This window comes from Talpa europaea, assembly GCF_964194135.1.
Source record: "Talpa europaea genome assembly, chromosome: 6".
Classification (NCBI taxonomy): Eukaryota; Metazoa; Chordata; class Mammalia; order Eulipotyphla; family Talpidae; genus Talpa; species Talpa europaea.
In genome coordinates, this window is record NC_140072.1 from 68,883,327 (window position 1) to 68,898,948 (window position 15,622).

Here is a 15,622-nt window from a genome sequence, read left to right on the forward strand (position 1 = left end):
TATATTCACCAGCTACATGTGTGATATATATGAGTAGCACTACCAAAGTGCTTCTTAGTTTTTCTCCTTTCTACTTCTTAGTTTTTCTCCTTTCTTTCAAAATTATTTTATATTCTAATTTCAAACATCTGCATCCTTTAGTATTACACTTAGCAATATGAATAGGATGGCCATTATGGAAATTAATCACATCTACATTGATGAATGACTATTTACGAAATGATTTCTATCATTTGAAGGAGAAAATATAATTGAAACTTTAAATTCCAAATAAAATGCTACAAATGACACTGACTAGCTATGAGCTTCTGAAGTCACCCACCTGGGGCAGCATGCGATTTTCTTCCTCCAGCTGTCTTACTCTTGCCTCCAGCTGCCTAACATAGGACAAGGTTGATTCTAAAATTGAAAAGAAAGAACTCACATTATACACACAGGTCTTGTTTGGTACACTGTCAGGATCATTCTGGCTTGATTTATTTAAATCAGGTAGTCCTACTGTGTTATTTAAAACAAAGGAAATATTGCTCCCCAGAAAAATGATAACAGAGGTCACTGAAACTACAAGTAATTTCAACAACTTTACAAAGTTAAGGAGAATTAGAGAAATTTATAGTTGGTGAGATTGAAAATTTTTGCATACCTTAGACAGCAGACATCATAAAGATAGTTATTCCTTCTTTTCTACTTACCTTGTGCATTTTTTAACTTTCAATGAGCTGTCCCACACATAAGACTTTTTAGTAATGTTCATTATAACCAAACTAGTCAATAGTAAATACAGGAAATAAACAATTAAATATTCAGCATCCTTCATTTTCCCAATAAATACCCCAAGTCTTAAGAACCGTATTTACTCTTCTCACAAAGTTAAAAGTCATATTAACTAATTATTTAGTCCTGTTGTAGCCATAGTAATACCATAGATAGTAATACCATAGTATAGTAATACCATAGAAAATGGCTTCAACAGGACTAAATATTAGTTAATATGACTTTTAACTTTGATTTTTTTACTGAGTGTTAACAAAGACTCAATTTTAACTCAAATCTTTAGTAATCCAAGGGCAGATCCAAAATTGGTTGTTATTATTTCTCTACAAACTCAGGTATATGCTGAAAGCTCAGTATCAGAATCATACTTAAAAATATTTTATAGCTTTAGGTCAGGAAAGGGGTCACACATAGAGAAAAGAGTTTCATTTTGAGAAACAATCCTAAAGTAAATCTTTATGTAAGTGAAAATATTCAAGAGTCATCAGAAAATAATATTGTCACCACACATTCATCACAGAATACCAAAAATATTTCAGGTACAGTGGAAATGTCCATGGCAATAGACTTCCTCCAAAGTATATTTCCACAGTTAATAGTAAAGCATATCTTTCTCAGTACTGGTTCTCCAGTTTCAGAAATACAGAAGAGCAAGAGGCAGGATGGTAGAACATTTAAGAAGCAAGATTCTGGGGCCCCTAACAATCTGAAGTTAGGATGGCTCCTGATGCAAATTAATACCGTGATCTGAAATCCATGGAAATTAGTTACATGAACTCAATTCCCTTTCTGTGATCTCCAAAATAACAACATATTTCTTTTCTTAAAATACATAAGAGGCGGTCCCCGGCACCGGCATTTTGCAGCAGGGACCTTTCTTTGGTGGAGACTGTGTGAAACAAGCAGAAGGCTCACCGAGGAGCCAGGGGTAAGCTGGGAGGCTTGCCGATGCTGGGCGCCTTCTAGCCTGCAGTCCCAGCCCAGAGGGGAGCAGCACCCACTGCTGGGGCAGACCGGGCGTGCAGGGGAGCGTGCCCCGCACTGGCATTTGCAGCAGGGACCTTTCTTTGGTGGAGACTGTGTGAACCCAGCAGAAGTTCCCCGGAGGAGCCAGAGGTGAGCTGGGAAGGTCGCCCAAGATGCCGGCCAGTACCAGCAACACAGTGTCACAAGGAATACGGCAAATTAGAAAACAGGCAGTAGGGAGTAGAAAAACCACATGCAACCCAGCAACTCCTCAGTAAAAAAGCACACCGCAAACAGAAAACCATCTACCAGATTGCAACGACAGTAACTTGGAAGAACTTCTGAGCCTTCCAGATAGAGAATTTAAAATTGCTGTGATTAAAAAACTGACAGAAGTCATAAAGGAAAACAATGATAAGGGGAAAATAATTAATGACCAGAAGAATGAAATTGAGTCCCTAAAGAGGGAAGTAAAAGAAATGCAAGAGATCAAAGAATTAATGGAGGCGCTAAAGAACTCTGGGAAAAGCAATGAAAGCAGAATAGATGAAATGGAAGAACGAATAAGTACTCTTGAAGAAAAAGAAATAAAAAGAAACAAAACAGAAAAGAAAAGAGAAGTACAAAGGAAAAAGACCGAAGAAAGACTTCGGGAGCTATCTGACTCCATGAGGAAAGGAAATATAAGAGTTATAGGAATCCCAGAAGGAGAGGAGAGAGATGTAGGAACAGAGAAAATATTCAAGGAGATAATTGATGAGAACTTCCCAAATGTGAAGAAGGAGCTGAAAATTGATATACAAGAAGCAAGAAGAACACCAAACTTCCATGATGAAAGGAAAAATACAGCAAGACATAATAGTAAAGCTCCCAAGAATCCAAGACAAGGAAAAAATAATGAAGCTGACAAGAGGGAAGAAACAGATAACATTCAAAGGAAAACCAATCAGACTGACATCAGACCTCTCCGAAGAAACACTACGGGCAAGGAGAGAGTGGAGGGACATAGTCAACAGACTCCAAGAAAACAGATGCCAACCAAGAATACTCTATCCCGCAAAGCTCTCCTTCCTCTATGAAGAAAAAATAAGGACCTTCCCAGACAAACAGAAACTCTGGAATTTCATTACGACTAAACCCCCACTCCAAAAAATACTACAAGGAGTCCTAAAGCCAGAACCTCAGAGGGACAAATAACAACAAAAGAAGGCCAAAAAAAAGTTATTAAAAGAATAAGTAAATAAAATCAAAGGAAAGACAAACACAATGGCAAATACAGATGCTAACATATCAATATTAACTCTAAATGTAAATGGACTAAACTCTTCAATAAAAAGACACAGAGTCGCAGGCTGGATTAAGAAACAAAACCCAACCTTTTGCTGTCTCCAGGAAACACATGTAGCTGCAAAAGATAAAAATAGACTCAAAGTTAAAGGATGGAAAACAATTCTACAAGCAAATGGACCATAAAAAGAAGGCAGGAACAGCTATACTCATATCAGATAAAACAGATTTCAAACTCAAAAAGATAAAAAGAGACCCCAGTGGTCATTACATTATGATCAAGGGGACAATACTTCAAGAAGAAATAACACTCATTAACATATATACACCAAACAAAGGAGCACCGAAATATATCAGACAACTATTGGCATCTCTGAAAAGAGACATCAGAGAAAACACATACGTAGTGGGAGACTTCAACACACCACTATCAACAATGGATAGATCAACAAGACAAAAAATAAGTAAAGAAACTAAAGCTCTAAATAAGGATCTAGAGCGCTTGGGCTTAACAGACATCTATAGAACACTAAACTCAAAAAAATCTGAGTACACATTTTTCTCAAGCGCACACGGATCATTCTCCAGGATCGATCATATACTGGGGCACAAGACAAACATCAACAGATACACCAAGATTGAAATCATACCAACCATCTTTTCTGACCATGAAGGCATCAAACTAGAAATAAACCATAAAAAGAAGGCAAGGTACTCTCCTACCTCATGGAGATTGAAACTCACACTACTGGAGGTCCACTGGACTAACGAGGAGATAAAAGAAGCAATTAAAAAATTCTTTGAGAGGGGGCAGAGCAACATGGCGGCGAGGAGACACTGCGAGTAAGATCTCCCAATAAAAAAAATTAATAGGGAGGAAAAGCTCAGGTCCCAGTGAGAAGTGGGACACGGAAGATAAACGGGTGACGCCAGCAAACTGCCCGAAGAAGAAAGTTGCCATAAAAGAGGACTAGAAGGGAGGAAAGCACAGAACCCTGCTCTCCTCCCCCACCCACAGAGTCGGCACTCTCCGACCTGCAGAGAGGAGGAAAACAACAAACTAAAACGAACAACAAGAACAAACTATGCAGCAAGCGGGACTGTGAGTGGAAAGGAACTATTGTAGCCACCACACCCCGTGAACAGGAGCTGTGGAGAACCCTGCAGGATTCCCCGCGGCGGTGAGCAAACAGCTCCGGGCACCATTAGAGAAGAACAAAGAAACTCTGGAGGAGACCTGCACACAGCCCCTGGCCGGCCAGTAAGCTTGCGCGGAAAAGCGGTGCGCTTGGCGCTCTTGAAAAGCAAACGCGGACCTGGATCGCAGCTGCCCAGGTCCCCGTGCCTGTGACCTAGGCTTGCGGGGAGACACACGGAGGCCCTCACGGGGGTGAAAGTCCCTCACTGAGTAAGCAGGAACCAGGCGCCCAGGCACGGGAGCTGGGTGCAAAAGGCGCCATTCCCGCGCCACTGAACTGGGCTACAGCCCACGTCCTGGACCTGTGGGCTTTGAACTGAGACCCGGGACACGAAATTCGGGGCGTGGGTTCTCCACGACGGTGGGGCACAAGGCAGACACAGCACCCCAAAGCTGTTGAGGTTTACCCTACCATTCCCGCTCTGTTCCCTGTCCCACGGGGGTGGGGGGGTTGAAAAACACTCCCCCAAGGACAATAGGAGAGATCTCTGGTGCCACCTAGTGACCAGAAAAAAAGTCACTAACACCCCATAGAACAGGGAAATTTCTTAAGACTCCTTGAAAAGGGAGGAAGGCTTCTGGAGGACCCAGTGGCCAGCTGGGAAGTTAGCCCACGCCAGGCCCCTTCTAACCAGCAGTCTGAGCCCACAGAGGGAGCAGGCACCCACGTCCGGGGCAGAAAGGGCACGCAGAAGAGTGTACCTGAGACCGGATGTGCAGGGACTGCGTCCCGCTTCGCCAGTTTAGAACAGGGACATTTCTTCAGTAAAGACTGCCTAAAACCAGCAGAAAGCGCCCCCAGAAGCCAGAGATGGTTCCTGGAGGATCCAAAGGGGAGCGGAGAAGTTCACCCAAGATGACGGCCAGTCCGAGCAACACATTGTCCCAATGCATACGACAAATTAGAAAACAGACAGTAGGGAGTAGAAGAACCACACGCAACCTAACAACGCCTCAGGAAAGAAGCACACCACAAAAAGAAAACCACCCTCCTGATTGCAACGACAGTAACTTGGAAGAACTTCTGAGCCTTCCAGAAAGAGAATTTAAAATTGCCCTGATTAAAAAAGAGACAGAAGTCATAAAGGAAAACAATGATCAGAAGAAGGAAATTGAGTCCCTAAGGAGGGAAAACAATGGTCAGAAGAATGAAATTGAGTCCCTAAAGAGGGAAAACAATGGTCAGAAGAATGAAATTGAGTCCCTAAAGAGGGAAGTAAAAGAAATGCAAGAGATCAAAGAATTAATGGAGGAACTAAAGAACTCTGGGAAAAGCAATGAAAGCAGAATAGATGAAATGGAAGAACGAATAAGTACTCTTGAAGACACAGAAATAAAAAGAACCAAAACAGAAAAGGAAAGAGAAGTACGAAGGAAAAAGAATGAAGAAAGACTTCGGGAGCTATCTGACTCCATGAGAAAAGGAAATATAAGAGTTATAGGAATTCCAGAAGGAGAGGAGAGAGATGAGGAACAGAGAAAATATTCCAGGAGATAATTGAAGAGAACTTCCCAAATGCGAAGAAGGAGCTGAAAATTGATATACAAGAAGCAAGAAGAACACCAAACTTCCACAACGAAAGGAAAAACACAGCAAGACACATAATAGTAAAGCTCCCAAGAATCAAGACAAGGAATAAATAATGAAGCTGACAAGAGGGAAGAAACAGATAACATTCAAAGGAAAACCAATCAGGCTGACATCAGACTTCTCTGAAGAAACACTACGGGCAAGGAGAGAGTGGAGGGACATAGTCAACAGACTCCAAGAAAACAGATGCCAACCAAGAATACTCTATCCCACAAAGCTCTCCTTCCTCTATGAAGAAAGAATATGGACCTTCCCAGACAAACAGAAACTCCGGAATTTCATTACAACTAAACCCCCAATCCAAAACATACTACAAGGAATCCTAAAGCCAGACCCTCAGAGGGACGAATAACAAAGAAAGAAGACCAAAAAAAAAAAAAGTTATTAAAAGAATAAGTAAATAAAATCAAAGGAAAGACAAACACAATGGCAAATACAGATGCGAACATATCAATATTAACTCTAAATGTAAATGGACTAAACTCTTCAATAAAAAGACACAGAGTTGCAGCCTGGATTAAGAAACAAAACCCAACCTTTTGCTGTCTCCAGGAAACACATTTAGCTACAAAAGATAAAAATAGGCTCAAAGTTAAAGGATGGAAAACAATCCTACAAGCAAATGGACCAAAAAAGAAAGCAGGAACAGCTATACTTATATCACATAAAACAGACTTCAAACTCAAAAAAATAAAAAGAGACCCCAGTGGTCACTACATTATGATCAAGGGGACAATACTTCAAGAAGAAATAACACTCATTAACATATACTCACCAAATGAAGGAGCACCAAAATATATCAGACAACTGTTGTCCTCTCTGAAAACAGACATCAGAGAAAACACATACGTAGTGGGAGACTTCAACACACCACTATCAACAATGGATAGATGAACAAGACAAAAAATAAGTAAAGAAACTAAAGCTCTAAATAAGGACCTAGAGCATAAGGGCTTAACAGACATCTATAGAACACTAAACCCAAAAAACCGGAGTACACATTTTTCTGAAGCGCACATGGATCATTCTCCGGGATCGATCACAAACTGGGGCACAAGACAAACATCAACAGATACACCAAGATTGAAATCATACCAACCATTTTTTCTGACCATGAAGGCATCAAACTAGAAATAAACCATAAAAAGAAGGCAAGGTACTCTCCTACCTCATGGAGATTAAAAACCACACTACTGGAAGACCACTAGACTAACGAGGAGATCAAAGAAGAAATTAAAAAATTCTTTGAATTGAATGACAAGGAGGACACTAATATTCTAAATGTATGGGATGCAGCAAAAGCAGTAATAAGAGGAAAATATACAGCAATAGAAGCTCACATCAAAAAACAAGAAAGAACTCAAAGAAACAACCTAATCTCGAAGCTCAGAGATCTAGAAAAAGAACAACAAAAAAAACCCAAAACCAGTAGAAGAAAAGAAATAATAAAAACCAAAGCAGAAATAAATGAAATTGAAACTGAAAAAACAATCCAAAAGATCAATGAAACCAAGAGCTGGTTCTTTGAAAAAATCAATAAATAGACAAACTCCTATCCAGGCTCACAAAGGAAAAAAGAGAGAAAGCACAAATAAACAGGATCATAAATGAAAGAGAAGAAGTCACAACAGACACAGCAGAAATCAAAAGAATAATCAGTAACTACTATGAACAGTTATATGGAAATAAGTTCAACAATCTAGAGGAGATGGACAAATTCCTACAACTCTACAATCACCCAAAGCTAGAAAAAGAAGAAACAGAACACCTAAACAGACAAATTACAAGCAGCGAAATTGAAATGGTAATCAAAAACCTTCCCAAAAACAAAAGCCCAGGACCTGATGGATTTACAAATGAATTCTACCAAACATTCAGAGACAAATTAGTGCCTAACCTTCACAAACTCTTCCAAAAAATTGAGAAGGAAGGGATAATACCAAACACGTTCTATGCAGCCAACATTACACTAATACCAAAACCGAATAAGGACAACACAAAAAAAGGAAAACTACAGGCCAATCTCCCTAATGAACACTGATGCAAAAATCCTCAATAAAATTTTAGCTATCAGAATCCAACAATGTACCCATAAGATAATTCACCACGACCAAGTAGGATTCATTCCAGGGACACAAGGATGGTTTAACATCCGAAAATCAATCAACGTTATCCAACACATCAACAAAAAGAAATATAAAAACCATATGATAATATCAATAGATGCTGAGAAAGCTTTCGACAAAGTGCAACACCCATTCATGATAAAAGCCCTTGAAATTCTTGGATACAGGGAACATACCTCAACATCATAAAGGCCATATACGACAAGCCAACAGCCAGTATCATTCTCAATGGTGAAAAGCTGAAAGCAATTCCATTAAGATCTGGAACAAGACAAGGATGTCCACGCTCACCACTGCTTTTCAGTATAATACTGGAAGTCCTAGCCAGAGCAATAAGACAAGAGAAAGACATACAAGGAATCCAAATAGGAAAAGAAGAAGTCAAACTATCACTATTTGCAGATGATATGATAATATACATAGAGAACCCCAAAATCTCCACAGAAAAACTAATTCAACTTATCAATCAATTCAGTAAAGTGGCAGGATACAAAATCAACACGCAAAAGTCAGTAGCCTTCCTATACACAAACAATAAATCTGAAGAAGAAGACATAAAAAAAAACCATCCCCTTTATTATCAAAACAAAAAAAATCAAATATTTGGGAATAAATCTAACAAAAGAGGTAAAGGACCTATACAAAGAAAACTATAAAACACTGTTAAAAGAAATAGAAAAAGACACAAAGAAATGGAAAGACATCCCCTGCTCATGGATTGGAAGAATAAACATTATTAAAATGGCCATCCTACCAAAAGCAATATACAGATTCAATCCTGTTCCAATCAAAATTTCAATGTCATTCTTCAAAGAAATAGAACAAGTATTGATGAAATTCATATGGAATCACAAAAAAAAAAACCCGAATAGTCAAAGCTCTCCTGAAAAAAAAAGAAGGGAATGGAGGCATCACACTCCCAGATTGCAGGCTATAATACAAAGCCATAATCATCAAAACTGCATGGTATTGGAACAAGAACAGACACACAGACCAACGGAATCAAATAGAAAATCCAGAAATAAACCCACAGATTTATGGTCAACTAATATTTGACAAAGGAGCAAAGAATATGCATTGGAGCAAAGAAAGTTTGTTCAATAAATGGTGCTGGGAAAACTGGGTCGCTACATGCAAAAGAATGAAGCTTGACTACTACCTCACACCATACACAATAACCAACTCAAAATGGATTAAAGAACTAGACATAAAACCTGAAACCATAAAATACTTAGAAGGAAATATAGGCGAAACACTACGTGATTTGCACATCAAAGACATCTTTACAGACACATCACCCAAAGCAGTGATAGTGAAGGCAAAGATAAACAGCTGGGACTACATCAAATTAAAGAGCTTCTGCACAGCAAAAGAGACAATAACAAAAACAAAGAGAAACCCCACCAACTGGGAGAACATTTTTGCACACAACACTAATGATAAAGGACTGATCACAAAAATCTGCAAAGAGCTGATGAGACTCAGCAACAACAAAGAAAATAACCCAGTCAAAAAATGGGCAGAAGAGCTAAAAAGAAACTTCTCTGAAGAGGAAATGCAAATGGCCAACAGGTATATGAAAAAATGTTCAACATCACTTGTCATCAGGGAAATGCAAATCAAAACTACCATGAGATACCATCTTACACCAGTGAGAATGGCACATATTAAAAAAACTAGCAACAACAAATGTTGGCGAGGGTGTGGAGAAAAAGGAACTCTTCTGCACTGTTGGTGGGAGTGCAAACTGGTCCAACCACTATGGAGAGCTGTGTGGAGATTTGTGGACCTACTAAACATAGAGCTTCCATAAGATCCAGCAATTCCACTCCTAGGTATTTACCCAAAGGACACAGAAACATCAATTCCAAAGAACACCTGCACCCCTATGTTTATAGCAGCACTATTTACAATAGCTAAGCTTTGGAAACAGCCCAAATGCCCAAAAATAGATGACTAGATCAAGAAGATATGGTACATATATACCATGGAATATTACTCAGCATTCAAAAAAGATAAACACATGCAATTTGCAGCAACATGGATGGCGCTGGAAGGGATCATGCTCAGCGAAATAAGCCAGAAAGTAAAAGAAAAATACCGGATGGTCTCACTCATAGCAGGAATCTAGAAAACTTAAATAAGGGACCAGGAAAATGAATAACTATAAGAAAGTGAAAATCAAAATCAACAAAAAACTATGAACCAGAGACACTTTTGGGGTGGCGGGAGGGGAGGGATTGGGGTCAAAATGGGGGGGGTTGCAATTGTATGGGGAATATAAAAATAAAATTTATTATTTAAAAAAAATACATAAGAGGCTCCAGTCCTTAAATTCACAAATGTAACAATTAAGCTCATCCCTGACTAGTTTAAAACACATCTATTTTCATTCAATGTTTGTAGAAAGTCCCCATCATTGCCATTAACATAGCCACCACTGATCCTTGAGCATTCTTTACACAAAATGTAGGACATTAGCTAGTAATGTCCTCATTTTTCATCTCAGCAAAATGTTGGACTAGCTATATGGGCTCTTCCAAAGAGGGATGGGGGCGGGGGAGAAGTACACAGCATAAATGAATAGCAAATAATGATTTTATGAATCTGCTTTACTCTAGTAAACTAATGTGATTTGTAGATCATCAAGATGTGACTGTATTTTCTTTTTTTGTACAAAAATGAACAACGATGCAAAAATATATAAATAAAAATTAAAAAATCTAGATAAAAAAGATGTGAATGTAAATTGCCTGATTTAAACAGTTTTGCAAGTCTCTAAAAAAACAAAAGTTGCTCAGAAATAATCTATTTAAACCATATTAAATATTGTGTTTAAATAATACAATTCCTTAGGCCATGATAGCCAAGCAGCTGTAATAAGTCCAGACAATTCAGGTGACATCTGAAAAATGCTGCTGAATAGATTTTAATTCAGTGACTATCTTCATTTGCATTGATCTAGTCCTCATTTTAAAATATTTTCAGTTTACATATTAGATGGTTTCAGTAAGTTTCCACCAAAATTGTAAAAGTCCCATCAGTTCAAATGGGGGGTTGGGGGAAGAAATTCCTGATTTTGGAAAATATTTCCTAAGACCAAGTTTAATGTCTTGTTAAAAAAGCTGAAGTGCAGGTCTTTGTTTCAAAGCATTCACTACAAACATGGGTTGGAACAGGAATATTTTTGGACAGGTTGAGGCAATGAAAAAAATTGGTTTTTACAGTGAAGACAAAGCTAAGGAATGTTTTGAATTTGTTCATTTAATAAGTATTGTGTTACTGATCTGTGTCAGGTACTGTTCTAGGATAGGGATGAAGAGGAGATCAATTATTTCAAGTCTTAAATTCCTCAGAATATAAATTGTTTTCATATTGTATCCCCATGTAATGCTTTCTAAAAAGTTCTGTTGTTCTAGGTTCTTACTCTGTTGCAATTATTACTTAATAGTGAACAGACACACTGAATGAGAAAATTTGTTTTGGAGGAGGAGTACAGGAAGAATATCTGATCTGTATGCATAAATAAGAGAACTCATGCTGCTAGTTGCTGCATTCATTAAGAAATTGATGATATAATCAGGGGAGGGGGAAACTTTTGGAATATACTATAATATCACCACTGAGTCCCCAAGTTTCCATAGAAAAACCATCAGAGAAACTACCCAATTTGTGACATGAGAAAAAAATATGTATTTGTTTTGCTAAGCCCTTAGGATTGCAACATTTGTAATCTATAACCAATAATGTGATAGAAAATATGTAAACATTTTTAAATAAATCATTTTAAATAACAGGATAAAGTATAAGAAACATTTTACTTTAAAATATTCACACTACAGGGGAACTCCCCGGTGGCGCAGCGGTTGAGCACTGGGTTGCGAAGCTGCCCGCAGCCTCTGCGGTGCCGGTTCAATCCTCAGTTGCTCCCCGGCCACCGGAGGAGGATCCCACATGGCGCGCAGACCTCTCCTGCCGCCCGCTGCTCCCCTCAGCAGTGTACTTCGGTCCTTCTGCCTGCTCTGCTCCCCGCTCTGGCTCTGGTGAATTCTCTCACCCTCCCGCGCTTCTGACTGTACCCAGTGTTTGTATAAATAAATAAAATAAATCAAATAAACAAATCTTTAAAAATAAATAAATAAATAAAATATTCACACTACACTCCATTTCCTAGGTCTAGATGAACATTAGGGGGAAAATACCTGACAAAATCTGATGTAGAGGGAAGAAAAGAAGTCCCTGGTATGCTGGAATTATGCTGGTTCTCCCTCCTTCCATACTAAAGGAACTCTCCAAAGTATTAACTATGGTATAAACTATAAAACAGGCTGGTTTTGCAGTCATTCCCAGTGGACATGGAGAACAGCCCTGCTGAACTTACAGAAGTTAACTGACAGACGCCGGCATCTGCAAATCTGTTGCACACACACCACATGAGAAAGTACTATAATTTGAAATGATCATTACATCGTATACCAGTGGCTGACAGCTGCTAAAACTGAAATTTGACAATGTCATTTTGGCTTTCAGAACGCTAGAACAAGGCTCCAAAATAGCACGCATGCTCCCCCACAATAAAATAACCAAATACTCTGCTATGCTCTACGCAGACACATAATAATGCATTCGAGAAAAATCCTATCTTCTAGAAGTGTATAACCAGTTGAGGGAAAGTAAGGGAAAAAGAAAGGAAATGATAAGGTAATATGAAATTCAGTGCTAAATTGTGTGAAATGGGAAAGCAGAAGAGGTCAATATTTTCTCTAGATCTTAGAAGGAGAAACTTGAGCTAAGAGCAGCAATGGAACTTTGATAGGTTTGAGAGACGTGAGTGGAGTCAGAGGATAGAGAAGGGCCAGAAGGCAAGGAGAATATTCATGTTGTAAACAGAGAAGAGTAAAAGGAAACAAATGAATGAACAGAAAGGGAATCGCTGGTGAGAAGGAGAAAAAGTCAAATTCAATCTTGGATCAGAAAAACCAATGTTCTAATTGCAGATGGCAATGAGTTTTGACCTCCCCTATTTGATCTGCTACTGTGGAAACCTATGGGCATCTATGCCATCACAAAAACAAGGTTAAACCAACCATACTGCTGTGAAAATCGAACACCACTCTCAAGGTGTACTTTGGGTACCTATTTTCAAAACAGAAAAACAGGTCTCACTATATACTCAATTTTCTTTCAACCTGCAAGTATAAATTCACAGTACCTCTTGAAATAAAATAAGGAAGTCATAAGAATTCCACTAAATTCTTCTTCTAAATTATTCCAATTTTAGAACTTGAATGCACTTTAGAGATTTCCTAATCCAACAAGCCCCTGATCCCTGACTCATTTGGCAGATGAGAGAATAAAGTCCAAAGATAATGAACGTACATCTATCACTAGGGATTAGTCAAATATATTCAAAAGACTTCATTTCATTGCTGAGCCATTACAGTGATTCCTATATTGGATCGTTTAATCAGCAAGTAATGTCAAGCTTCACGTATAGAAAAACTAAGTAATTTTTTTCTTACTGATTTTAGATATGGATGAATTTTCACCTTTACAATAACTTGATATTTTCCTTAGACAAAATCCTCAACTTGATTCCACTTCAATTTATCTGAAATGCATCCAATCAAACAAAGCAACTCTTTTTCTTCAGTTTGAAAACACTCTGATGAAAGAATTAAACACTCTTTATTTCCCCCCTGGTTCTAAAGCAGCAGCATTTTCCCCTGAGAGGAAAACATCCATCCTTGAAATCACCCATGATTACTCTGATTATTGTACCTAAAAGGCTTGTCATTGGTAGTTACTACTGTCTAATGTTTGTCCAATTTCTGAGTGGTTTTGATTAGATGAAGTGCTACCTATTCTCCAAAATTTCATGGTAGAAAATAAAATCTGGTAATGGTCCATTCTAAGACAATTACAGTATTTGGAAGAAAGAACAAGAGAAAAATAATTTGGAAAACTAAAGTGGCCATGGGTTCAGAGATATTAACTTTTTCTTTTCTAAGAGTTAGTCTCCCTGGAAGAAAACAGACCAATGGCCATGTGATTTCAACTTAGAGGAAATCTCTTAATAACTCCAAACTCTGAAGACACTGCCTGGATTAATTCTAAATTAATCCTACTGTCCACAGGCTTTTACAGATTCCTAAGGAAATTACTTCAGAACTACATATTTTAAAATTTATTACTGACTCAAAATGTTTCTTTTTCTTCCTTAGGCCAGCAAAGGTCAATCTACTCCTTAGCATTCACATTAGCTACTGAAATAAAAGTGATTACATTTCTCACTATAATCAGCATTTTCAGATTTGCCTGGATATTTAATTCAGACTACCTTATTGGCAAAGTTAGAATTTGAGTGGGGGTTTTGTCTTAAATAAGTAAAAAAATGGCATGAGGTTTTGCTCCTATTTATTATCTATGAGGCTAATTCTATCCTCCATCTCTAATTCAGCTCCATCTCTCTATGCCAACTTGGAGGTATGAGATGCTATTTTCTATTCTGCCCCTCCTGTGTGGATCATTTCACTGTCACTCAAGGTCCTCAGTTCTCTTAGCTCTCAGTCTCTGCCCACACCTTCCCCTGGCCAAATAATCATTCTTCTCTGTTTAGTCATTCTTCTTTTTCCTAGTTTATGCTAAAAAAATAGCTTTCTGTAAATTAGAATATTCAAACATTCTAATATATTGCTTTATATGATCATTTACTTCACGATATTGGGGGTTTGGAGAAAGATCAATGATGTACAACAAAGAACTCTACCTGCTTGTGCTGTTGAGTTGGCCCTGTAACACTGAAGTTCAAGAATTCTAACATTTTACATTCTTCCTATTCCAGAAATCTCTGTTTTTCTTCTCAACTCATTTGTCAATAAAGCATATATTGAATGCCTTGTGATTTCTCTTTATCTACTTTCTAATTTTTCCTAACATGCTACATGAATGTATTCCCTTAAGTCCTCTATAGTGACTGGTGCTTTTCCTTGCCGGGGTTTAGTGCATACTTGTTGATCTACTTTACTAGCAAGACTTCTTTACCCAGTAGTGATTAACTGCTGTGTGCCACACACTGTTCCAGGTTCTGGGTTGTACCAGCAAACAAGAGCAGTAAGGTCCATGCCATCTTGGAACTCATATTCTGTGGTAAAGGCAGACAATGAAAAGCAGATGTAATATTTTATGGAGGTGGTATGTGCAATAAAGATAGCAAACCTCCGAGCACTAACTTGCAGGGAAGATCTGGGAAGGAAAGGTGCTTCAGGAGGCAAGACCTGGGAAGGGTTCTCTGGGGACTGCAATCTGCAAATTAAGTCACCTGCAAAGACCTTAGAGGAGAGAGAGTTCTAGGCAGAAGGAAAGACAGGCCCTGGTTAAGAAGACTCACATTCCGGAATCTACTCAGGCAGCAGTTAGAGAAGGCTGCCTTGCCACCAGATTCCATGCTTACATTGTTAAAACCTACACTCTGACTGCTTACAATTAAATCTAGAATTAAACCTTTCACTGTGAGGCTTTCCTTGTGACAAAAACCTTAGCATAATACCCGGCTCCTCCTTCTCACACACCCCACTTGCCATTCATCAGGAAGCTCTGTTGACTCCACCACCAAAATATCCTCACAGGGCCTCCCTGGTGGTGCAGCAGGTTGAGCACAGTGCTGTGAAGCTGTCCGCA

The 15,622-nt window shown here is 38.6% G+C and overlaps 1 protein-coding gene across 6 annotated transcripts in view; it reads right to left on the reverse strand.

Annotated features, from left to right (window-relative positions):
• CCDC85A (coiled-coil domain containing 85A) overlaps positions 1–15,622 on the reverse strand; it is a gene marked incomplete at both ends in the record, with an annotated part of 210,387 nt that overhangs the window by 36,660 nt on the left and 158,105 nt on the right. For 5 of the 6 annotated variants that reach the window (XM_084235412.1, XM_084235411.1, XM_084235410.1 and 2 more), the window contains one exon: positions 323–399. The exons of the other annotated variant lie outside the window; for it this stretch is intronic. In XM_084235412.1, coding sequence (XP_084091538.1) covers positions 323–399 — 77 coding nt within the window. The remainder of the gene's footprint in view (positions 1–322; positions 400–15,622) is intronic. 6 annotated transcript variants of the gene reach the window in all.